Raw genomic sequence first — 27,906 nt, 5'->3', positions numbered from 1 at the left:
TAAATGAATAGGTAAAAATAATTGCTAAAGTGAGTAGGTAAAAATAGATTAGTCTATATTACAAGCAGTTAAAAAATGCACAATGGGATGCTACCAGTGGTATAGCCAGGATTTTTTTTGATGTTTTGGATATACAGTGGTGGCACAAAGTCATGACCAACACGCGTTTTTTGATCTCTCTAATAGTGTACTAAGGCAATAATAACTAATTTTTGTAGTGATTTTTATTCGGAAACCTTACTGAATGTCTAGTTACGATGTGGGGCATTATTAGCGACCAAAGATCATTATTTTTGTTATTATAATTACTGTTTTTTTTGTTAATTACTGTTCTGTGTTGATTTGATCAGAAACTGTTGATATCAGTTTAGTAAGTTTAAGATTTTTCTAGCATTGTTTTAGTAGATATTTACTTAAAATTAATGTATTATCACTCGACTACATATCGTACTGAAATGTGGAGCTAATATTGAGAATAAATTAATTAGATTTAATTACAATTATAATTAGCAGTGCTAATTAGGATTAATTAATCTTAATTAGCTATAATTAACAATTTTTTGGAACTTTTTAAGTTTTATTGTTTTATTCTAAACATTTGTTGTTGTTGAATAATGATTGAAATCATGTTTTCTTTCATTAAACAAACATTTTATTATTTTTGTATTATAATTTTGCAGAACATTGTGTATGCCATGTATCAGAAGCTATCAACTGAGCAACGACTGAAGATCATTTTTATGATTAAACAAGGCATTTCTTACAGAGATATTGCTGAGCAAATGAAAATGGGACTGTCAACTGTTACCAGAACAGCCAGAAAAGAGTAAGACACCGGTACAGTGGCAGACTAAGAGCGCGTTGGACGACCTCATAAAACTACTGCAAAGCAGGATCGGCTTTTGGTTCGGTCGAGTTTGTCCAATCGTTTTGCCACGGCTTTAGATCTTGCAAGCTACATGGGGAAAAACCATGAAGTTCATCTGGCAGCAAGGACAGTTAGAAAACGCCTGTAGCAAGCTGGTTTGAATGGGAGAATTGCTGCGAAGAGGCCTTTATTGCGACCTGATAACATCGCGAAAAGAAGAGCATTCGCGAAGATGCACAAAACCTGGACTGTCACACAATGGAATAAAGTATAAAAAGAGCTTATGCGAGGAGAAGAGTTGGTAAACGATTTAGTCCTCTGTGTTTAGCTCCAACAGTAAAGCATGGAGGAGGCTCTCTTATGGAATGAGGTTGCATGTCAGGATTAGGTGTAGGTCATTTATATCGTTTTACGGGCACGGTAAACCAAGATAAATGTTTGGAAATATTAAAAAAAAAAATGAAACCATCAGCAAACAAACTATTTGATAAAAACAAACCATTTTTCTTTCAACAGGACAATGCTCCTTGCCACAAAGCTAAGAAAGTAATGGAATATCTCAAGCGTGCTTGTACCAATGCTATTGAATGGCCTCGACAAAGTCCTGACCTGAACCCCATTGAAAATTTGTGGGAGGAGCTCTTCAGAAAGGTACAGAAAACCAAACCCAGCACTCTGAATGATTTATGGCAACATTTGCAAGCTGCATGGCTAGCAATCCCTGTTGACACCATCCAAAAGCTGGTACAATCTATGCCAAGATGTGTACAAGCCGTGCTCGATGCACATGGAGGGCATACAAAATACTAGTCTTTTAGTCAGAATTTCTTATGTTAGTGGTGCTTATTACTGACAATGCAGAGTCATTTTTATTTCAATGTGGTGCTGTTTTACTTTATATTGTGCCAAAAATGAATAAAATTCTCTTGTTTTTCAACTGCGGTCATGACTTTGTGCCACCACTGTAACTCTTTCAGACATTTTACAAACTCCAGTCTGTTCATGCTTATAACAAATAAGAATTTTATATAAAAAATTGCTAAAATTCTAAAAAACCCAGATTATGAGCAAAAACCAACCTAACTAGGTTTATGCTAGGTTTTTGGCTTTTGGATTTTTGAGTTTTTGCTAAAGTTTGGTACAAATCTTTAGTATCAGTTTGAATAATTTATAGCTATTTAGCAGCTATTTTTTATTTGTACATCTTTATCATACACTAATTATAACTAATAACTTTAATAATAATTAGATTTATGAGTGCTTTATGAGTGATTCTTCTTATTCTTTAATTTTCATTCAACTGCAATGAAGGTGGATCCACTGAAAAAATTTTCTCATCTTTCTGCATTACTTGAAGCAAAATTATAAATTGTTTACGAAGAGAAAAAGCTTAAATGCTTGTAAAAATTAACAGATATTTAAGATCAAGACCATTTCTGTTGAGTAAATTGTTTAATCAATTTGTTTTAAGTTTTTAAGTTTGAATATTACTGCTCAAATTTAAAAAAACACTTTAACACTTTACACTTTAACACTTTATTTAAATAAACTCCTTACTTATAATATTATTAATTATTTTATTAAGTTCCTTACTTATAATAAACTTAATAATAGTGCTGAATATGCATATATATATGTATGTATGTATATATATATACATATATATATATATATATATATATATATATATATATATATATATATATATATATATATATATATATATATATATATATATATATATATATATATATATATATATATATATATATTACGGTGTCCCGTTTTCAGGATCACATTTTATTTTGACTGCTCCTAGCATTTTTCTGCTGTGTATGTGAGAAAATGAGGTCTGTAATGTTTTAGAGCTCTAACTTTATTTTTGTGACTACACAAGCCACCTTAAGTTTCAAAAATCATAATTTTTGGGTGAAAAAAGTCTATTTTTACTGTGCTTGTGTAGTCACAGTTTGAAAGATACAGACTAATCTTATGTTGAACCATAAACTATTAACCCTCATTAGTTAGAAAAAAATCGGGAGCAGTTTGATAAAAACCGTTAGTTAGATTTGAAGTGAGTTCAAAGATATGCAGTTTACACAATTTACCCATTTTTTATGCGGTTTGACGCGGTTGACAAAATCAAACAAAATACTGATCTAATCATTATGAAATGGGTCTAAATCCATTTCCAAACCCTTTTCTCACACAATTAGACCAACAAAAATCTAAAATTGGTTGAAAAATGTTAAAGTTATGTATATTTTCCCAAAATATTTATTCCTGAAGTGACAAGATTTGAAACATGTAAAAATGCCTATAATATTGTGTTATAAATTAGGGAGGAGTAGGGGGTTGGGAAATACTACAATCTAAATGTGGTGAGCAAATTCTGACCTAGGGGTTTGGGGAGGGGGGTATTTGTAACAATGCATTTCCTTGGCAAGGGGGGGGTCTGGGGGTTAGTTGCAATGGTAATCCTTCAGTTAAGTGGCGTAAAATAAAATTATTATTTTGCAGTGCAGAGAGTAAACTTAATTGAACAGAATGGCTAAAACCAGAAAAAAGAAAGAAATATTTCTTCTTAAGAGTATAAGTGACAATTTGAATGAAAATTAACTCCCTTATAACAAAGACATTTTGGAGCATTATTATTTTTTAAAGTCTGAAAATCCTAAGATCATAGATAACACCCTTCCCTGCTGTGGATTCTCTCATGATTTCTAGCTAATTTGTGAGTAAAATTGTCAGTGTTTGGTTAAAAGGGTTTTTGGTTGTCAGTGTTTGGTTAATTCATCGGTATCAACATCAGTATGGGCCTTTTTTCATCCATGGGCATCAGTATCGACATTGGCCAAAAAAGTGCATTCGGTACATCACTAATAACTACATCTGGTAATTTTTCTCTAATAACACCAGGAAGAATTTCCTCCAGATGTAATTACTTCTAAAAAGAATCTTATATGTAAACATCTAAATTAAAATATTTAATCTTATTTTCCAGATGTAACTACATCTGGAAAAAAACCATTAGTAGTAGATGTAGCTAAAATCTAGTTAAAATATTGCATTTTTGTTTAATAGTTTCATAAAGTTCTGTAATTATATTTAATATAATTGAAAAAACGTAAATACATCTTTAGAATTCACAGATGTAGATGTACAGATGTAGTTTTTTCTACCTCTGATTTCTAATTCTTAACATAATTGAAAAGATGTAACTACATCTGTAAAATCTCAAGATGTATTTGCACAGATGTTGTTATATTTAGATAATTGAAAAGATCTGCAGTAATCATACTTTTTACAATAAAATTTCAGATGTTGTTAGACAGATGTTATTATATTTCAGTGTATTTACAGATGTTGTTGGACAGATGTTATTAGACATAGCAAAAACTAATGTTGTTACCCTGACCCCTTAATTTCTGCCTTAATTATTTTTCTTTAAAATTCTTTTTTTTTTCAAAATTAATTTGAGTCTTAATTAACTATTATTTCTGAGTCTTAATTGTAATTCAATGTAAATGATGTATATATATATATATATATATATATATATATATATATATATATATATATATATATATATATATATATATATATATATAAATATTGATTTCATTTGGTGGTTACCCTGAATAGTTATAGTAATAAATATTAAAAGTTTATAAAGTATATTAAAGATAATACAATAGCAAGCAGTTTTAAAAAATGATTTTATGTTCTTAGGATTTAGTTAATGATTTTTCCCATTTTGATGATGAAGGCGATCTCGATAACACATTTGCTTCGGTGAGAGTTATTTTATTTATAATTAGTTGGTTGTTTCTTTTTAAAATAATAGCTATCATATTGACCTTTAATAATCAGAAAGATAACAAATAGCAAAAAAAATTTTTGAGTGTCATATGTTTGTATTTTATGATCAGATAGAATTTTATGTTTGTATTTTATGATCAGATAGAATTTTATGTTTGTATTTTATGATCAGATAGAATTTTATGTTTGTATTTTATGATCAGATAGAATTGGAATGCGAAAAAGCAGTAAGTAAAGCAGCAGAAGAAGACATAAAAGAAAGTACGCACTATATGTTTTCTTGTTTTCTATGTATAATTTATTTATGTAAATTTAAAAAGAATTAACTTAAATATGTCACACATAAATTTTTTTTCAGCATTGGATGATTGTGAACCTCCTACAAAGGAGCATATTAATATTTTGAAAGAGTATTTTGGATTTACAAAATTTAGACCGTAAGTGAAGCTTCTAATCATTTAATTATAAGTATCTATCTGTAAATTTTAAAATGGAAAAAAAGTTTTGTTTTGTCTGAAAAACTATTATGTTACTATGTACTTTAGATGCATAGATACACAAGAAACATCACATCAATGTCATGCCAATATATAAATGCATATATATATATATATATATATATATATATATATATATATATATATATATATATATATATATATATATATATTGTATATAGATCAACAAATGCTTACTAGTTTTGCTTATCTTTATAGTTTTTTCAGAAAAAGTAACAAAAACGAATAAAAAAATAATGAAAGAAAATATAGGCTTTGCTGGGATTAAATCAATGCAAGAGTAATGAGTTTTTTTTTGTTTTGATTTTTGGAAACAACAAGAAAAAGTGAGCTAAACAATGCTCAAGTTGCATCACATTTCAAGTTTATTTAAGTTTCACAACTTGACGATGCAAGAAAACTATTAAATCAGTTATAGAGTATGAAAATTTCCAAAATTGAATTTAAATAACCGCAAGCCAAAGAGCAACACATTTGAAATGATTTTGCAATAAACTTGAATGAGTTTTCTATATTTTTCTGATTTGTTATATAATAATAATATTATGTATTAATAGTACTATATACTTAATATATAATACTATTAATATAATACTTAACAATAGAACTGTTTTTATGTCATGTATAAAATAGTAAAAATACTAATAAAGAAAAAATTTGAAAACTGTTATATTGTGTGTTACTTTTAATATTTTTTACTTTTTCAAATCTGTGCAATATTATTATTATTTATAGTATATATTTTATTAAAATTTATTTTTAAGAATGCAATGGAAAATAATACGTTCTGTAATTTATGATAAACAAGATAATTGTGTTGTCATGGCAACAGGTATAAACAACGTTTTCAATAATATCTTGGTAAATTTAAACATAAGTTTTTAATTTTTATTTTATTTTAAAGGTTCTGGTAAAAGTTTATGCTATCAATTTCCGCCTGTCTTCACTCATGGAGTGGCGATTGTTGTTTCGCCACTGATATCTTTAATGGAGGACCAAGTCCAAGCACTTAAGTTTGTTTTTCTATTCATTCTAAAATCATAACAGTAAAAATTTGAATTTTATTTGATGACTTTCATTTTTATTAATACAGTTTTAAACAATGCCAAAATTTGTTGTTTGAAACAATGCTAAAACAGTTTTGATACAATGCGGAAATAGTTTAAAGCCTAAATTTTTTTGCTAATTTTATAAACTAAATTTTTTTAAACTTTTTTTTATTAACTTACTAAATGGTAATTCCATGTGAAAGCATTCAGGTCATGTAACCCTAATCTCAGAGTTTGGTGATTTTTATAGCACTAAACTAGTTTTATTTATGTTCTTCTGTTAAAGTTTGTTATCTGTCTCCAAACCCATCCAAAGATATAAATACTTTTTTAATAAATACTAAAACTATATCTTGTGTGACTTGTCACTCATCCAAATTACATTTCTTTACTGTAATTGCTGCTGCTCCATCGTACTTAAAAAACTCTTATCAATGGCTAAATCTGCAACAAGATAACTCCACTTTTTTGTAAAATCAACTTTATTGCAATAGCAGGTTTTCTTACTTCCAAGATATCATTGTACAAATGTGTCATTTTATTTTTAGTAATGATTTTAAGTACATAAATATGAAAAAATAACAATAAAAAATCTGTGTTAGTGTGTATATGAAATATATATGCATATAAAATACTTTTATGTTGCTCCGGAACAGTTTAGTTTAGTTTCGTTATCTCGTTTGTGGATTGAGCTGTTGTTATTTATCTTGCTTATTTTCTTGAATATTTGGAATTTTCTCTTATTTTCATTTTATTGACCCAATCATTTTACAGTTTTTTAAGTTTTCTGTCAAAGTGTTCTGGCAACAGCTTTCCTCTTTAATTATTTCCTTTTTTTTTCCTGTTAACTCTGAACTTAAATAATGTTAGCTTTCAACCTTGTTTTTTTTTTATTGTTGTTAGTGAATTTGTTTAAAAAAAATTCACCAGAGTTCTCGGTGAAGTTTTTTATAATTTTTTATTTATAAAATCTGAACTCTTTCAAAATTTTTCAAAGCAGTGGCTCTCAATTTCTAAAGAGTTGGGATTTGGTAGAATAAAAATTACTTTTAAAACAACAAATCTTCATGTTTTCCTATTTTGTAGGTGGTGGCTGCCTTGTTTGGTGTGAATTTGTAATATTTATATAAAATAGTTATAATTATAAAGTTATATAAAAACAAAAAACTTTACTTTTGCCTTGAACTGACACTTTAAATTTTAGGAACCCAATGAAATTACTTAAAACATTTTGAAATGGACACAAACCCTATAAATTAAATAGCTTCATTAAGTTAGAGAATGGTCTTTTTGTATAACATAATTTAACAGATCTTACTAAGCAGTTAAACTGAAAATTTATATTAAAATAAATATAAATGCAAATAATTACTGTAAAATATGTTTTGATTAAAAATCAAATGGTTCTTTATATGAAGATGATTTTATATGAATAAGAAGACAATCAAAACTGTGACATGACTGGATGATATCCAAAACTGTGACCGGACTGGGTTTCATGAATGTGACATGGCTGTATGACAATCAAAACTGTGAGACGACTGGGTTCTTATTGTAAAGTGCATCACACTAATTATCAGTGAATTTTATATTATTTCAGAAAGAAGTGTTGAAAATAGTGAAATTCTGAAGAAAAAAAAAGACAAATAAAATACAAAAAATTACACAAAAAAAAATAACATAATAACTATAAGTATAAACTAAGTACAAACTTTGTTACCAGAAAATTATTCTTTAATTGTGTTAAATTATCATTTTTTTTTAAACTGTCAACTAATGAAATTAAATTACTTAAAGTAAATTTAAGGCCATAAAAATTTTCTAAATTGAAACCATATTTTAACAGCAGACAAACTCAAGTAATGAAGGGCAATGAGGGTAGAACATCAAGGTAATGAACAGAATAAGTGTAGAATATAAAAGTAAAGAAATCAGATAACAATAATAAAAGATAGACATGTTTATAATATACATTCCTTTCAAATAAAATACCTACCATCTTGGGATAATGTACATAAAACTAAAGGAATAAAAAAAAAGAGGGTTTTAAACCTTGAAAAATATTTTCTATTATAAGAAAAAATAATTCAAATAAACTCTGGTTTTCTGAAATTTTGTAATGGCTAAAATGATACAAATATAATCATATAATTAATAAAAAAATGTGGTACAATAAAGTACAGTTTCCTTGAGTAAAAACGCAAACATATTTTTTTCTCAAGGAAATACAGAAAATATGATGAAGTGAATGTAGGTAGCTGAAGGTACCTCAAAATTTGCTGGTTACCATCTTAATATTGAGTAATTTTAAAAATCAATTTTTAAAAAATAAATTAAATTGTAATTTTCAGTTATAATCATAATATTAACAACTTATTTATATTTTGCATTTTAAATTATTTAGATATACTTATGTATACCCTTTCTTTTCCCTTATAAAGTAATTCATATATGACTATTTTTTCATATATGAACATATGAATTAGGGCGATAAATATGCATTTTTTAAAAATTTAAAAAGGTTAAAAAATTAAAAATAATCCTATCATGAATATAGAGCTTTGCTCCAATAATAACACATTTCTCCCCCTCTCCCCATTCCCTCCAAAAAAGAAGAAAAAGTAAACTAAAAGAAAAAAGAAGCCATTCATGTTTCAAAAGCATGAAAGCCAAAATTAAAGATATCAAGTAATAAAAAAAATAGTAATAACTAAGAGTGTAATACATAATTATTTGTGTTTTTCTTGTAATTAATGCTTTTCAAATTTAAAAAACAGTTTAATTAACAATCTTGTTCTTGAACACACAACATAAAGTTGGTCATGTAAGAAGCATGTCTTTTTGAGATTTACCAAAAGTTTAATCTTGACTTTTATTTATGATAATTGAATGTGGTAATTAAGCCGAAAACTTAATTTTGGCATCAGACGTAAATTTAAATCCAAAGAATTAATCTGAACCCAAAGAATATATACTCTCTTACTAGCAGAAACATCTGTTTTGACTTTTCTGTCAATCTAATCATTTTGTAGTGCATATGCCATTAATCCAGCTTCATTGCATAGTCCAGCTTTAAGTTCTAAATTTTTAAGTGGTACAGTTTTTAAACAATCTTGGCACATACATTTAAGTATATATTTATATGTATCTGCATCTATCTCTACGCATGTATAAAAATATATATATATATATATTTTTTTACATGTATATAATATATAAATAGATGTATTGGATCACTTTTGACCCCCTCAAATTAAAAATTTTAATAGGAAAATGATCAAAAGTAATCATTTTTAGGTGCCTTGAGAAAGGGGCAGTTTTTATTAATTACAACTATATATATATATATATATATATATATATATATATATATATATATATATATATATATATATATATATATATATATATATATATATATACATGCTGCTACAAGGAAGTGCTGCTACATCGACTATCTTATAGCCTGCTGCTACAAGGGAGTGGATACAAGGATACATCAACTATTTTAGAGCAGCTGTTCATCTATCTTATAGCTTGACCTGCAAGGGAGTGCTACTACATCGACTGAGGGGTTGGTTGGGCCAGGCAGTCTATCAAGTAATAAAAAAAATTACGGTCTTGCATTTTAATTTTTTTTGTGTCAACAAAATACGTAAAAACATTCTGACAACCTATATATATATATATATATATATATATATATATATATATATATATATATATATATATATATAGATAGATAGATAGATAGATAGATAGATAGATAGATAGATATATATCTATATATATATACACATAGATAGATATATATATATACACATATATATATATATATATATATATATATATATATATATATATATATATATATATATATATATATATATATATATATATATATATATATATACATAGATATGTATAGATGTACATTAGGGTGGAGTGAATTTTAGTTTTTTTTACAATTCGTTTAGCCTAGGTGTGCAAAAGTTGTCTATTCATTTCAGAAATACTCTGGAAAAATATCAATGCTCTAGGAAATTATCTTGAGGTTCCTCAAGGCCTTTAAAATTTTAATAGGTCCTTAATATTATGTAAAAAAAAGTTTTTCAAAAGTATGTCATGTTGGGTCTCCAAAGAAGCAAAATTTTATAAAAATTTCAAAAATAACAATTATTTTTAAAAAAAAATTGTTATTTTATTGTTACTCGCAGAAAAAATGACCTTTTAAACTAAAAATGAAAAAAGTTTATTTTTTTTAATTATAATTTCAAAAAAATCTTTAATAATAATTTTTTTATAAAATAATTGTTATTTTTGAAATTTTTATAAAATTTTGCTTCTTTTGAGACCCAACATGACATACATTTTTTTTTCATAATATTAGGGACCCATTAAAATTTTAAAGGTCTTGAAGAACCTCAAGATAATTTCCTAGAGCATTGATATTTTTCCAGAGTATTTCTGAAATGAATAGACAACTTTTGCACACCCAGGCTAAATGAATTGTAAAAAAATCTAAAATTCACTCCACCCTAATGTACATATAGGATATATATAAGTTTCTGGATGAGAAAAAAAATTATGTTTTAGTTAAAGTCAAATATACTAATAATACTTTAATATTTTTTTTACTTCTGGTTATAACAATAATGTAGAGATAAATAAGCAAAAGAAAAACAACATAATCATTAAATTTTCTTTTCTTCAAAAAATGAGTCCTTAAAATTTTAAATTTTTTTTTTTACTTTTAAGGACTCATTTTCAGAATTCTAAAATTTTTTTTTCTAATTATTGGCCATCATTTGATTAATTTTTGAATGGTTTCTGAAGATATTGCACTTGATGACTCCTTTAAGATATTCCCTAACTGATTTTTGGACATTTGACATTTTTTTTGAACATTTCTATCATTTTTCTCCGATAATAACTTGATTGGGTTTAAATCGGGAGATTGAGCTGGCCAGTTCATGTTTTTAAAGATTCTTCTGGCTTCTTTTTCTTAAATATAGTCATGACATAATCTAGAACTATGTTTTAGATTATTATCCTGCATTAACATAAAACCAGGAACAATTAATTGTTAGCCAAATAGAATATCATTTTCTTCTAATATTTTTTTCTCATTGTGCTGTCGATTTTCACAAGGTCTCCAGTGCCAGTTAAAGTAAAACATCCCCACACCATCATAGATCCATCTCCGCCTTTAGAAAGACACAGTGTGCCCATCTTTACTTTTCCTGTTCATTTTACATAGACATGTCTTTGGTTACCAAAAAATTCATATTTGGACTCATCTGTTCACAATACATTTTTCTAAACTTATATTTTTGGGCGTGCACAAACTTTTTTTCTTGTTTGCTTGCATATGCAGAGGTTTCTTTACAACCACACAACTAAAAAGCCCTGCTTCTCTAAGATGCCTTTTTGTTGTATTTACAGATATTGCCTTTGTTGTATTTACAGATATTGCCTTTGAATAACTTTGATTAAACTGGACAGTTATTTTATTTGCAGTCATTCTTCTTTTATATTTACTCATTAATACAATTGTCTTTACTTGATGTTGTGATTTTAGGTCTTCCTGCTCTTTTTCATCTGCTTACCTACCAGTTTCTTTCCAATGTTTGACAGATCTTGAACAGTGCTTTTTGGAACTTTTAATTTTATTGAAATATCACAAATATTGTAACCTTTGTAGAGAGTTATTATTTCAGAATGCTTTACAAAGTTATATTGGATTTTCTATCCATTTTTTTAATAGTTTGGTGAAATTTATTTGAAATGAATTTTTAATCCAATCCTACCTCTAATCTTCACATACCAAGTTATAACTGTTAATTTAAAGAATATAGGTTCAAATCATTCTATTTAAAATACTTACATTATTTCTTTAATGATATGCACATTGAAAGCAATGGTAATAAACAAATACTGACAGCTGACAAGATCTAGTTAAAATAAACATTTAGCTAAGTTGGCTTTTGTATTTAATGTTAGTCATTTTGTTCAAACTTGCTCTAGAATCTCACAAAATGATCATTGAATTGTTTTATGAATTTATTTCAATTGATTTACAAGAATATATATATTTTTTGGTATTTTAATGCAAAATTGTGTCTTATTCGAAAACTTTTGGCCAGTGTACACACACATTTATCTATATTGAAAAATTGCTGTTTACCTATTGAAAAATTAAAATGAGTAAGAATAAGTAAAAAGATAAATGTATATTTAAAATTTTATAACAGAAAAAAACATTTAAAAATCTAATAATAATCAAGTTTATTTCTTAATCTTTTTCTGAATCACACCAAGACTGTCATTAAATTTAATCTTTGAAATTGTATTTTTGTTTTGTTGATTTGAATATAAATCGAGCTTTGTTTACAGTGAGCAATCTTTTGTGTTTTTCAGTTTTATCTAAATATCTATGATTATTCTGCCCTGTCATACCTATAGACCGTTCCGAATGGTCATTTACAAAAATCAAAGTTTTAGCATATTTTTGAAAGTTTTTGAAGCATGGCTGAATATTTTAATAATTTGGTTGAAGTGTAAACCAGTCTTTAACTTGTTATTTATCAAACTCAATCATATCAAAAATTTGGTAAGAAAAGACATTACCAAAACTGGCAATGATGGTGGTTTTAACCCAGAATTTGTATTTATTTTATAAATTTCCTTGTTATCTTATTTTTCCATGTTCTCAGGCTTACTATACTCTAAGCTAGGTATATCAAATGATAGAATGATGCAATTTTTGCCATTTTTAAAGACTGCTTTTGACTTATTCCAATCGAGCTGTAACAGTTAAACTAAATTATATTCTTCAAAAGTATTTTTTAGCTTTTTGAAAAGAGGATTGCATTGATTCGGAGAGGAATCAATGCAAGAGGAATCCATTGTTTCGTCTATTTAGTCTAGTTATTAAACAAATCAAAAATTATTGTGTGTCAGTAGTTGCACCAAAGTATAATTTAAATGGCAATAAGTGTAACAGAAAATATTTTAACAAATGACCAATTTTCATGGTTTTCAAATAGATTTTTTTAGGGGTAGTCAAAAAACCATAAATTTCAAACAAAAATATAAGCCTGTAAATATAGAAAAAAAAATTGCCCCACCATCCAGACCCCTCAAAAGTGACCAGATTTTAGACATTTATTATTTTAATTATTGGCTTGAAGGAGTGTCTAAAGTAGATTTCTGCAGAGTTTTTAACAAGGCCAAAAGTACCAAGGCCAAGGCCACATGTTACAAGGCCAAGACCAAAGCCAAAAGTTACAAGGCTAAGGACAAGGACAAAGCCAAGAGTTTTAAGGTCAAGGTCAAGATTAAGAATTTCAAGGCCAAGGCCTACACAAACATTTTCAAAACCAAACACTTCAATTTTTGCCTAACCTTAAGGCCAATTATTAACAAAACTGTAAGTAGCAAGTGCTGTGACAGTTAAATCACATTTTGTAAAAATAGTCCAAGGTTATGCACGGAATTCAATGAAATCAATAAGAAAATATGTATTTTTTCTTAAGGCCTAAACAATCAAAGCCAAGGTCTAAACTTTCAAAGCCAAAATCAAGGCCAACAGTTTCAAGGCCAAGACCTCAATTTTTGGCCAGGCCAAGGTCAAGGACTAACAACTCTGGATTTTTAGGCTTGTTTTTTATACTTAGTCAAAATTTAGGGATGTGGTTTTTTAAATTTGAAAATTTTACTTTTTTTGACTGCCCAATATTTATATATATATTAGCCAAAAAAGCCCTAAAATGATATAATTTAATGCGAATAGTTAAGCAAATGTTCTAGAAGTTAGAATTTTTTTTTTTTAAAAAAGTAACAAATCTTTTATTTATGTTCTATTCTTCAATATCTTCTTGCTTTGGCATTTAAAAAGCATTGTGTCAAAACATGTACAAATGAGCAGCATTAAATTTGATAATATAAATTGTATAAAAACTTTTTGAATATATTTCACTACAAAAAAAAATTTTCAGAATACAGCTATATAGGTATTTTTTGCAACCAACAATTTTATACATGCAAAACAATTCCGTGGACCAGAAGTTATCACCACTACGTCCCTATTGATTTTTTTGCAATTTGATATAGGCAAAACTCTTCAGTGGACTAGAAGTTACTACCACTACAAACCCATTTCTAATTTTGAAATTAGTGTGAGCATCAATTTGTTGGCATATTTTTAGTGTCAAAAGCATTTAACACTATATTATTTGTCAACAGCATCTGGTATTGTGTTTGATTCAAATCTAAATGATTTTTTTGCACAATTTTTTTGGAAGTTTACATGGTTATATAAGTAAATGTTATTACAAATAATATCCAAATTAAGTATATGCACTCATTTATAGAAAAAAATGTCAAATTTTTTGTCAAGTTGGTTGTTGTAGGAGCACAATGCTTCTATAAAAACAACAAATTATTTTTTCCAATAAAAATATATATATATATATATATATATATATATATATATATATATATATATATATATATATATATATATATACACGTATATATATATATACATATATACATATATGTATATATATATATATATACATATATGTATATATACATATATATATATATATATATATATATATATATATATATATATATATATATATATATATATATATATATATATATATATATATATATATATATATATGTATATATATATATATGTATATATATGTATATATATGTATATATATATAAATATATATATATATATATATATATATATATATATATATTTATATAAATATATATATATATATATTTTTTAAAAGGTATATGTAAAAGTATATACCTTTTGGTAAAACCTCATAAAAAAAACATTCCTAGTAAGCTACTTTTTTTCGAGTATTGAAGCTTTTATTTTCGGTGATAATTATATAAATATAAAAGTATAAATATTTAATTATGTAAATGTAAAAGTATAAATATAACATTTTAATATTATAAAGATCTTTTAAATTACCTGACTTGCATGTCTAATAATTGGTCAATTATTTTAGTTATTAGCTTTAAAGGATTACATCATTTTTCTCATTGTTTAAAAAATATTCTAAAAATATATCCTTTTTATTAGCAAAACATTCATTGTTTTTGAGCAGTAACTAAGAGTAACTAGCTGATCTTGAACATCTTTATAATATATTTATAAACAAAATAAAATTCTCTCAACTGTGATCTCAAATAAGTTTCTAAAAAAATATTTTGAGTAATTTTATTTTTATATATGTACTTCTAGTTATGTTTAAAAAATAATAATTTTTGTATTTAAAAATGTTATTTTTTGTGTTTAAAAGTTCTTTTTTTACAAATTTAGCGTTGCTAATATAAATGCTTGTTACTTGGGAAGTGCACAAACTGACTCAAAGGTTCTAAGCAGAGTTTTTGATGGTTATTATCGGTTAGTTTATGTAACACCAGAGTATATAACTAATTCGGAATCATTTTTAAAAGATCTTGATAAAAAAATTGGTTTAACATTAGTAGCAATAGATGAAGCCCATTGTGTTTCACAATGGGGACATGACTTTAGGCTGTCTTATCGAAAGTTACATTTAATAAGAAAACTCATCCCATCAGTACCAATTGTTGCATTGACTGCCACGGCTACACCTCTTGTGCGTAATGATATTTGTAATAACTTATTAATGCGGAAGGCTATTATCAGATGCACTGGTTTCGACAGAAAGAATTTGTTTTTAGAGGTAAGAAATAAAGTGAGTGCACACCATGATTTAACCAGTTTAATGATAGAAGAAAATGTCAACGGAGTGAGAAAATACAGGTTTTGTGGTACCACAATAGTTTATTGTCCTACAAAAAAAAAAGTTGAAGAAATAGCTAATACGTTAATTGGATTTGGAGTCACATGCGAACCTTACCATGCTGGATTAACACTTCCTCAAAGGAAAAAAACACATAATAAATTTATTAGAGATGAGCTAGATGTAAGTTTTACCACTTTTTTTGTGTGAAATTTGTCACATAATAATAAAAGAATTGTATTTATTAAAGTTCAAAGTTTTTCTATAGTGTATTGTAGCAACAGTGGCATTTGGCATGGGTATTGACAAACCTGATATTAGGATGGTGATACATTATGGTGCACCACGGGATATAGAGTCATATTATCAAGAGATTGGAAGAGCAGGGAGAGATGGGCAACCTAGCTTTTGTTATGCATTTTATAACTGCGCTGACTTTGCAATCAATAGGTTAGGATAATTATCTTTATGCCATTTGATGTTTTTAATTTAAATTTATTGATTTATTTTAGAAATTTATGTTATACTTTTTTTTTCATTTAATTCTAATATAATATAAATTCATTTAACACTAAAATATCTTTTTATTTTAAATTTTATTTGACAAATTATTAATAGATATAACCATCAAGCTCAAAAGTAAACAAGCTAAAAGCTATTAGTTAAAAGAACAATAGCAATTATAAAAAATGCAAGATGCTTTGTTAAAGGGTCTTTAAATTGTGAAAATAGGACATAAAAAAGGAAAAAAAAAATTAACTTTTGTCCATTAGCTGACCTTAAAGTGATCAACAATAAAAAATAAAAGTATATTTTCTTGGAAAAATGTCCTTAAATATGTTTGATTATTTGGTAATATATGGATTTAATGATTTTGTTCCAGTATCTTTGTAGCCCCAAAAAAAAAATTATTTTTTTGTTCTTTTTATTTTTTCCAGTACATAAAAATAAAATAAAATAAATCCACTGCATAAAAGTAAAATGAAAAAAAAAAACAGTACATAAAATTAAATGAAAAAAAATTCAGTACACAAAAAAAAAAAAAAAAATTAAAAAAAATCCAGTACATAAAAAAAAAATAAAAAATTCAGAACAATAAAAAAAAAAAAAAAATCTAGTACATAAAAAAAAAATTGGTTTAAAAAAGTTTTGATTCGTTTATTTAAAAAACACATATTAACAAGTTTAATTTTAAAAATCATTTTTTAGTTAGTAGTCATTAATTATAAAGAGATTTTTTTTATCTCTCTCTAAAATTTAATAATTTAGATATTTTTTGGCAGAGGTTACTGATCCAAAGTTTAAAGAGTATAAAAATGAAATGATCACAAAAATGGAGCAATATTTAATGACTTCGTCTTGTAGAAGAGATGCCATTCTTGCACATTTTGATCCATCAATCAAAAATTCTGGAGGACATAAAGACTGTTGTGACAACTGCCGGAATAGGTAATATATTTTTATCAGATTAATTGAATATTTTCACAAAAATTAATTTAGCATATGTTGTGTAGATAATCCAAGATTCTGAAAAGTATTGAATTATAAATCAAATTGTATATTATATATATATATATATATATATATATATATATATATATATATATATATATATATATATATATATATATATATATATATATTCATTTATGCATATGTACATATATACATATATATATATAAATATGTATATATATATATATATATATATATATATATATATATATACATACATATATATATATATATATATATATATATATATATATATATATATATATATATATATATATATATATATATATATATATATATATATACATATATATATATATGTATATATATATATATATATATACATATATATGTATATATATATATATGTATATATATATATATATGTATATATATATATATATATATATATATATATATATATATATATATATATATATATATATATATATATATATATATATATATGTTCTATTTTTATATTTAGAATTCTTAATCCAAATTGTTTTACATCAAAAATTCTCAAAGGTGCAACAGATGTGAATGTTGGAGTTGATGTGAAGATTTTATTAAAAGCAATTCAAGTAAATAGTTTGTTTTACAAAGAGTGCTATATTTTAAATAAAGTTTATAAATGGTCAAATGTTGATATGAAACATTTTGTTTTTTTCATAAATATTTCTTAATGTTTTAGTACTTATGCATATGTTAATTTGTGTGTTATTTTTTTATTGATTGTTTTATTTAAATGTTTTATTTATATGTGGTCCACAATTAATGTTATAAAATTTATCATAGTTATTAAAAAGGTTATATATACTGTGCAACAAAATGATAAGGCACCCCAAAAGTATTTATAAAACTTATTTTTATAGTAAATGAAAGCAATGAGCTTACAACACTAAACAACATTTAAAAAAGTTTATTTTAAATCCAATTCGCTTTTTATTAAAAAAAAACAACTGTTTTTTCAGTGTGACAAAATTAGACAGTTGTAGAAAAGACTTTTAAAAAAAGTTTATATAAATTTTCTTTTGTAAAAAAAGTCTCAGTTTTAAAAAATCATTAATGTGTACTTTTTTACATTTTTTTGAATTACTTCAATCATTCAAGAAGTTAAAAAATCATACAAATTTTTTATGTACAATATGCCAATTGCATCTCAATGAGATTAATTATTTCAGTCAGCTAGTAAACTATATTGTTTACCACCTTTAAACATTATATGTGACAACAGTCCCCAAGCATTCTCAACAATATTCAGGTCTGGAATCTAGCTGGCCTTTTTAATATTTCAATTTTACTGTTGTTGAAATAATCCTTTACTATTTAAGCTGTATGAATGCCAGTATTATCATGCTGAAAAAACAAAACCTTCACCATCAATGACAAATGCATCATGTGGTAAAATTCTGACAAATGCATCATGTGGTAAAATTCTTGAACAATTATAAGATAAGAGTCTTTTGCCTTTATTTTAACGCTGTTGCCATGTTACTGGTTCTTTATGCAAATTGTGAAAATAATAATTCCATCTATCTGCCCATTAAGACAAACTCGTTTTTCATCAGAAAATGCTACTTGTTACCACTCTTAATTCTATATTATGTGGTCATTTGCAAAAGTTATTCAATCATTTTTGTGTTTTGTTGTCAATGAAGCTTTTTATGTGTAAAAGGTGAAAGCTTTATGAAAAACTTGCTGAATTGTACGTAATTTAGCAATCACACCTGCTTCTGCAACATTTTGACGTGCAGTTAATGAATAATTTGAAACTTGTCTCAACAACTTTTGCCTTCTAATGCTGATGGATGTTCAGGATTTTTTTTCTTAGATGTATGAGAACTATTAAAGTAGTTTCTAATCGCAGTTCAGCTGCAGCCAATAGTATCTAATGGAATGATCCATTTTCGATAAGTTAGAGAGCACTTTATTCTCATTTGGATTCAATGGTGCAGCATGATCATTATTAATTTGTTATTTTATACTTAATAAAAAAAGCCTAGATTAAATTTTTGACAATTCACAACAAGTTTACAGTTAAATAATTGTCAGTTTTGTTTACATCAAATAAATATTCGTAATTGCCCGCAACTGCGATTTGTAAATAAAATATTTTTTGTAATAGTGTCTTATAAATTTGTTGCATTAAAAAAAGAATTGTCTTAAATTAAAATCTAGTTTAATTAAAAATAAGTTTTTTCATTTGTCATTATTCCTGTATGGTCCAAGTGCTGTCATATAATATTAAAAATATATTATCAGTTCCTGTGCAAAAATACATTTTTTTTTTTTAATTTGGGGGTGTCATTATTTTGTCGCACAATTTAAATTATTAAAAAGTTATTTAATAAAATATATTTTTTTAAATTATAACAGGGTCATAATATGTATGGTTAAGCCTCAAAATGTAAACCAAAGTTGAAAAAAAAAGTTTATATATTAAAAAATAATTTGTGTAGTGTTTCTTTGCAAACACAAATAAATTATGCTTAAAATTTTTAAGTGCACTAAACAGCAGTTACGTTTGTTTGGTGTAGTAGCTTTGGTTTAGTTTTTTGTTGTTTTGTTGGAAACTTTTAAATTTGCTTCCAATTATAATTTTTTTCTCCTTATTTCAATATATTCGTTGTATAAAATGGTTTGGTGCTAAGTCATCCATATATCCATTGGTTTAAATAAATTTTTATTTGTTAAAATAATTTTATATTAGTTAAGATGAACTGTTGCATGATTCTCTTTGTTTGTTTTAGATAGAATTTTGTTTGTAAATAATTTTTTATTATTTTTATCATGTTTTTATCGTGTTTCATTAGTGTGTTTGATGTCTCCATTAGTATGCTTGATGCATTAATTTTTTTAATCGATGCATTAATTAATGAATTAATTAATTAATGCATTAATTAATGAATTAATTGCATTAACTAGCTAGATTATTTTATAATTACCCTATTATTAAATAATGAAAAGCTGGAGTAGAGTTGTTTAATAAACAGGAAGAGTTTTTAAATGTATTATTCTTATTTAGGTGACAGGAGATGGAATGTATGGTTTAAATGTTCCAATATTACTTATTCGAGGATCGGTATTAAATGTTATTTTAGGTATAAAAGAAAACATAGTAAAAAAAGCATGTCATGAACTTATTTTAAGTATGAAATAATTATACTGAATTTTCTTTTTTTGTTTTATTATAAATTTTTGTTTATGAACTTTACAACTAATTAAATTAAAAAAATTTTTTTAAGTTTAACTTGAAGTTAATTTGATGCAATATTAGTTACTACCAAATATATTTATGATTTCTTTGTTTGTCTTTTTTGTTTTTAGCTCAGCCAAAAATTACCAGCAAAATTTTCTAAATTAAAAGAACACGGAGTTGGAAAGTAAATTATAGAACTATTTTCTTTGTTGTTTTGTTTTGAAATATATTACGCATAATATTTAAAAATGAAATAAAATTGTTATTTAAATTAAAAATATTGTTCAAGATTTTACTTATGCAATTTCCAAATGTGTGTCCTGTTTGAGTTTGTTTAAGAAATGTATTTCTGTATCAGGGAATCCATGGAAAGGATCAGAGAATGTGTTTTTTAAAGAAGTGTGTTTCTATATTAAAAGAATTGTATCTTGTTATAAAACTTATTTGACAGTCATATATTGGTTTACTAGATTAAGGTGGTGTAAGAAAAGATTTGGGAGGTCTTTAATAAAGTGGAAGCATCACTAAAAGTACTTTTTAGTGATGAAAGTAACTTTAAAATAATAGTTTAAAGTAATAAATAGAAAAAGAAAGTTCTTGTTAAAAGATTAAAAGAAAAAAATACTGCTTTGTTAAACTAAAGATGCAAAGTGGGTAAAGATGGGGTTGCTTTAATTTAATTGAGAAGGTGTGTGTGATATTTATCAAATAAACCAACACACCAATATTTTTCAGATAACTGTATCACTCCATCAGTTGACATGCTGTTGATCAAAACAAATGGTGGCAATTTTAATAAGATATGGTGACTGCTGAACTGCTTGTAAAGTTAAAGTTTGAATTGCTTTATCCTTAGATTTAAATCCAATTGAATCTATTTGGGCTAAGAGGGACAAAGAGTCACTTAAGCAACTACTATTAAGTTGGGAGTTGGTAAACAAGTTGGTAAACAAAGAATAGTGTTAAAGAACAAAGAAGTGGTTGCAGAAGACATGAAGGTTGAAGGTTGTATGAGACAGAAAACATGATGATGGGAGAGAGTTCCAATGCATTATAGTTCAGGGAAAAAAACTAGATGATTTTTTCAAATTTTTAAAATTTAAAGCATGAAGGGACAGATATAGTAAAAGGATTTGACTTTACTGAATGATGAGTCAAGAGAAAATGAGTTTTAGTAAATGGAACTAGAGATGATAGCTTCTTTGATCAGGAACCATGATAGTATTTGTAGAAAAAAGAAAAAAGATGCAACCTTACAACAATGGTTTACGATGGTTTTTTAAACTTTGTCTAAGAGAGAAAGGACATCATTAGAAGAACCAGTCCATATATGACAACAGTATTCCATATAAGGACAAATAAAATAATAACCAATAAAAGAGAGCAACCTTAGCAGATCCGAACATTGCAATTATATATTTTCTATATATGGTTTCCATGAGAGTTTATTAGTGTATGATAATCCTAGAAGGTGTGAAGAAGAGGATTCAGTGAGAGGGTTGCCATTCATTAATATAGAAACAACAATATTGCAATAGTTGTTTGCAGTAACTGAGGTTTGTTGAAGTTCAAATTCACAAGCCACTGCAAGTTATAAGCTGTAACAGAAGTGAGATCAAGTTCAAGATTGGCTGGTTCTAAGCAATCAAAAAGAGAAGACTTTTTGTCAAGACAGGACTATAGCAATCAGATGTCAGCAAATAGAGCCACTTTAGATGTAAGGAAGATCATTAGTGTAGATAACAAACAACGCAGGACCAAGGTGAAACCTTGAGGTACTATAGAATTTACTGGAAATAAAAAAGAGCGTTGTCCTTTGAGCATGACTCTAATACTGCAGTTAAAAAAATGATTTAATAATCTCAAAGATTTAACAATTTCCCAGATACAACATATAAATCAAGCTTCTGGAGAAGACCAGCAAGTCAAACTTATTCGCATGCTTATGATATGTCAAGAGCATTAGCTCTTGCCTCATTGAAATTATATAGAATCTTTCAGTTACAGCAGTTAGCAAGTTATCCATACATTGTGAAGATCGATAACCATATTGATTATCAGAAGTTTTTAGACTCAAGATGGAATGATAGAAATTTGTTGATCAGAGAATCAAAGACCTTGCTAATATTAGAGAGAAAACTGGTTGGACGGTAGTTGGAGCAGTCAGAGTGTTCTCCAGAGTTTTAAAATTGAAACCACATGTGCCATTTTTCAGCTGGCAGGAAAACAAAATTAATAGTATGAATGATTTTTTAAAATTTTGGATCACTTGTGTTGTTGCACTAGATGACTTATAGATGTGTTGTTATATTCCTTTTGTTGTTTTACTTTGCAATTATGTCAAATGAATTAAATTTGTCTTTATTTCTTTTATTTATTTTTATTTAATTTTTTATCTGACAAAATGTTCACTTGTACCAAATGTTTACATTTTAGTAAAAGGTTGTTTAAAATATAATTATTATAATTTTGATGCTCAAAATTAGTCTTCAAAATATTTAAATATGAAAAATAATATTTTATAAAAATTCTTTCACCATTAAAAATATTTGTTTATCTTTTACACATTTTTAGGAATAAATCAGAAAAGTATTGGAAGTCACTTGGTATGCATTTTGTTGTTTATAAGAACTGTATACATCAGGGTGTTTGAGAATTGTATAAATCAGGGGGTTTGAGAATTATGTACACAGGGTTTATTAGAATTGTATACATATATTATTACTTATTGTATACATTTATTATTTTAAGATATTTTTATATATAAAAATATAAAGTTTGTTTATATTGTTATATATATATTTTTAAATGAATAAAGCTTATTTAGCTGTTTTTATTTTTTTATTATACTATAAATATGGTAACAAGGTAAATTGCTTCAGAATAAGTTAAGACCAGAAATATCATGTCAGGGTTTTAGCTAAAGAATTTTATTTCAACAATAAGTTATATTTATTTATTTAGCTGTTTTTATTTTATTTAGCTGTTTTTATTTTTTTATTATACTATAAATATGGTAACAAGGTAAATTGCTTCAGAATAAGTTAAGACCAGAAATATCATGTCAGGGTTTTAGCTAAAGAATTTTATTTCAACAATAAGTTATATTTATTTATTTAGCTGTTTTTATTTTTTTATTATACTATAAATATGGTAACAAGGTAAATTGCTTCAGAATAAGTTAAGACCAGAAATATCATGTCAGGGTTTTAGCTAAAGAATTTTATTTCAACAATAAGTTATATTTATTTATTATATTATTTTTAACAATTAAGTTAGCATATATATACATATATATATATATATATATATATATATATATATATATATATATATATATATATATTATATATATATATATATATATATATCTGTGTGTGTGTGTGTTTGTGCTTATTATTTTCTTTCTTATGGTTTTAATTAGGTCATCAAATACTAAACATGGGATTTCTTAAAGAAAAACCTGTAGATTTTGGATTTGGTTCTACTGTATGTATGACAGGCAAGTTTTCAATTAAACTACTTTTATTTTATCAGTTCTTATGATAATATTTTTTAACCATTTTTTTCGAATTTTATTATTGTCTATTCATATATTTTTTATATCATTTATAGCTAAAGCAAAACAATGGCTTCAAGAAAACTTATGTACTGAAGAGCCGCAATTCAAAATAAGTGACCCAACTAAAGTAAAACTCTTTTTTAAAGTTATTAAAATAAGGCTGTACTTTCAGTAAGTAAATACTTTATTCAAAGGATCTTCTTGATGAAATTCAACGAGCTCTACCTCCTGACAAATCTGATCCAGCAAGAATTACAGTTTTAACAAAGTAATTGTGTGTTTTTTTTAATCAGACTTTTAAATATTTGAATAATATATACATGCACATTTTAAAAATAATGGATATTATTTATCGTGCTACAGTTAGTTATTAAATAACATTTTTTATTTAAAAATATTTTTAAGCATTAAGTAACTAAACAATAGATAACCAGGCATTATAAATACTTTATTTAAATTATAATTAAAATATACCGAGTTTTATTATAAATAAAAACTTGCCTGATATTGCTTCTAGGCTTAAAAACCATGAATTTGTTTAAGTGTTTATATTTCGTTTTGAAAAACAGGTTACTTTAAAATTGAACAACAAAAATTCTACTTGATATATAAAAGGGTATTTGCATTTGTACAAAACATTTAAAGCACATATTAGGTATTTTTTTCTATTATTTTTTTTTGTTGTTGTTTAAAATAACTTTGATGCCTTAGTTTTTATTTACATCGTAGTAACTTGTAGTTTTGATTAAAAAACAAAACTTTTTTTGTCTGATGGCGATTTTTTTGTTTAGGAAAACTATTCAAGTAGAATAATTTTAAACTATTCAAGTAAAATAATTTTATTTTAAAATTAATTAAAAATAAAAATGTAAAGCTTTTTAGAAAAATAAAGTTGTCTATAAGTGTCTTTTTGTAAGTAATTTAAGCGTATGAAAAAGTTTTGTTTATTTTTACTCTGTGTTTACATAGCAATTAAATAGTAAAATTTAAAACAAAATAGTTTTAAAGATGGAATGTTTTTATTTAAAAAAAACTTTTTATTTTACTAGCAATATTTTTTAATACCTAAAAAATCAGCAGGAGAAAATTTTCATATTTCAAAGCAATAATTCATCTTTTTCTTTTAATTAGATTGCAAATTTCTTTCTGACTGCCACAAATTATTTAACACTTAATAAGATTTTTTTTAATTCATTACCAATGTTAATAGTGATTTATGTGGCGAAAATAATAAATGTTTTTTGCAAATATCTACTTTGTTTTAAGGTCAATGTTTGATAATGGTTATATTTTATTGTGCAAAATACTAATATACTAATGCTCAAAATTGAGCACTTTAGATTAGACTGTGAAATATTTAAATAAAGATTTATTTGTTGATCATTTTCAGAATATAGTAAAAAAATTTTTTTCCTAAAGACCCTTTAAAGATGTATGACTTAAGGTCCATGCAGGAATCCTGTATAGTCTCTGGGGCCAGCATACCACTGAATCAATATGACAAAAAAATTGAATAAAAAAAGTTAAAAATTTTATAAATAATAATTAAAATAAAAAATTAAAATGTTAAATAAAAATGTTAAAAATATAACCTAAAAAATTTGAAAAAGTTGAAAAGTGGATCGAAATTTAAGAAATGTGAACCCAAAAATTTCAAAAAAAAGGTATAACTCTAGACGTTGCTCAGTATGTCAAAACTTAATTCTGGGCGCCATAACTTTTATACTTCTGTAATCAAACAAGAAACCACTTTAATGCAAAGACAGTAGTAAAAATTGGTGTTATCATTTGTTTGGTGATGTTATCATTCAATTAAATATATTTTCAAAATCTCTCTCTTTGCATATATATATATATATATATATATATATATATATATATATATATTTATTTATATATATATATATATATATATATATTCAAAAAAAAATTGTTTAGGCCACCCTAATATATATATATATATATATATACATATATATATATATATATACATATATATATATATATATATATATATATATATATATATATATATATATATATATATATATATATATATATATATATATATATATATATATATATTAGGGTGGCCTAAGCAATTTTTTTTTGAATTTCATATCACACACCCTCTTATTTGGTAAGGTTCAATAAAAAAATATATAGTTAATTTTTTTTTTGAAAAGAAAAGGCTATTCTAAATATTAAAAAAAGCTCCTTATTTTTAAAGATTTTTTTAGTTTTTTTAACTGTTGTTTTTGGGATGATTATTGCTTACCTATCTCATTGTAGCTTCAGTTGAAAAATATTTCTTATGATACTCAACTACTAGGTAGAGAAGCTGATGTTGAGTGTCATTTTTTGTCAAAACTTCATTAAAGTCATTAAAGTGGTCAATTTAACTGCCCATTCTGCTATAGAGAGTTTAGAAAAAGTATAAATCTTGTTTGGAACAAGTCTTCTCCTGTCACCTGGTAATGGTTTTTTTGTAAGGCATTTATAATTTCCACTTTTTCTTCAACAGAAGTTTTATCACTAAATGATGGTAGTACTGCTAGATCTTCACTTTAATACCATAATTAAAGTTTAATTTTATTTTTTGCAACAGTTGGAATTTTACTGTCAAAATTTGACAATATTACTTGATTAACTTTTAAAGAAGGAGATCATTTTTTGGCGTTTCTGTTGTATGAGGAGCTAAAAACCAGAGGCACATATATACTGTGGTTATGAAGAGACATATTCTTCTTAAAATCCCAATTTCTTTTTCTGTGACATTTAAATGATGACAAAAACCAAAAATTTTTAAACAGTTTATACCTTTAATCATCCATCTTGCATGATAGTAAGCCCCAAGAACGCAAATAGTTGTTGTACCATCATCTTCTCCCAAAAGGAGAAGTACTAGTCTTCCAAATTTTTTATAATCATAACAGGTTGAGTGCCCTTCATGTATTCTTTTAATTTATCACCACATAGGGTTTTTAAGATGCAAGCCACAGTTTTGTAAGACATCCAGTTTTATCTCAAGTGGTTCAAACATTTTTCTATTAGCTCCCACTGAGACTTTAAAAACTTCAATGTTTGGTTTTTTTAGATACAAAAAATGCATCAAAAACTGCATTTGCACATATTTCAGGAATATGATGTCGGCTAAAAATAGAGCTCTTCAATTCATTGATTTCTATATGAGAGTTATTTCCCCATTATGACTTCCTGTATTACTTGCATTTATGTCAAAATAAAGACCTGCAAGATGCTCCTCAATGCCAGGCCACTCATGAATGAACTCAACTACCTTCTGTCCCATCAAAGCATGGGTATTCAAAATCTCAGGGATACATAATAATTTTTTAATATCCAGGCCAGATACAACAATTGGCAGACATTCATGTCTGATTCCATCAAAATATGGCAATATTTTGTCATCAAAGTGAGCATCGGGTGGAACCAAGGGTTGAAAATCTTTTCTTACTGCTATTGTAAGAGATTCACAGGATGTAATTTGATCTTCCATTAAAGAAGTACAAGAAAATGTTAATTTACTTATGTCAATACCAA

The 27,906-nt window shown here is 25.7% G+C and overlaps 1 protein-coding gene across 1 annotated transcript in view; it reads left to right on the top strand.

The window, feature by feature from the left end:
• Positions 1-27,906, top strand: part of LOC100213322 (bifunctional 3'-5' exonuclease/ATP-dependent helicase WRN) — a 52,278-nt gene that overhangs the window by 12,505 nt on the left and 11,867 nt on the right. Inside the window, exons 4-18 of the mRNA XM_065814226.1 lie at positions 4,601-4,663; positions 4,894-4,951; positions 5,049-5,127; positions 5,973-6,040; positions 6,113-6,221; positions 15,619-16,249; positions 16,335-16,516; positions 17,336-17,515; positions 18,069-18,165; positions 20,610-20,666; positions 20,912-20,967; positions 23,358-23,389; positions 24,208-24,285; positions 24,399-24,472; positions 24,540-24,613. Coding sequence (XP_065670298.1) covers positions 4,601-4,663; positions 4,894-4,951; positions 5,049-5,127; positions 5,973-6,040; positions 6,113-6,221; positions 15,619-16,249; positions 16,335-16,516; positions 17,336-17,515; positions 18,069-18,165; positions 20,610-20,666; positions 20,912-20,967; positions 23,358-23,389; positions 24,208-24,285; positions 24,399-24,472; positions 24,540-24,613 — 1,838 coding nt within the window. The remainder of the gene's footprint in view (positions 1-4,600; positions 4,664-4,893; positions 4,952-5,048; positions 5,128-5,972; positions 6,041-6,112; positions 6,222-15,618; positions 16,250-16,334; positions 16,517-17,335; positions 17,516-18,068; positions 18,166-20,609; positions 20,667-20,911; positions 20,968-23,357; positions 23,390-24,207; positions 24,286-24,398; positions 24,473-24,539; positions 24,614-27,906) is intronic.

Source organism: Hydra vulgaris, chromosome 12 (genome assembly GCF_038396675.1).
Source record: "Hydra vulgaris chromosome 12, alternate assembly HydraT2T_AEP".
NCBI classification, from domain to species: Eukaryota; Metazoa; Cnidaria; class Hydrozoa; order Anthoathecata; family Hydridae; genus Hydra; species Hydra vulgaris.
Note: the sequence above shows the minus strand (reverse complement) of the source record. Positions and strands in the feature narration are given on the sequence as shown.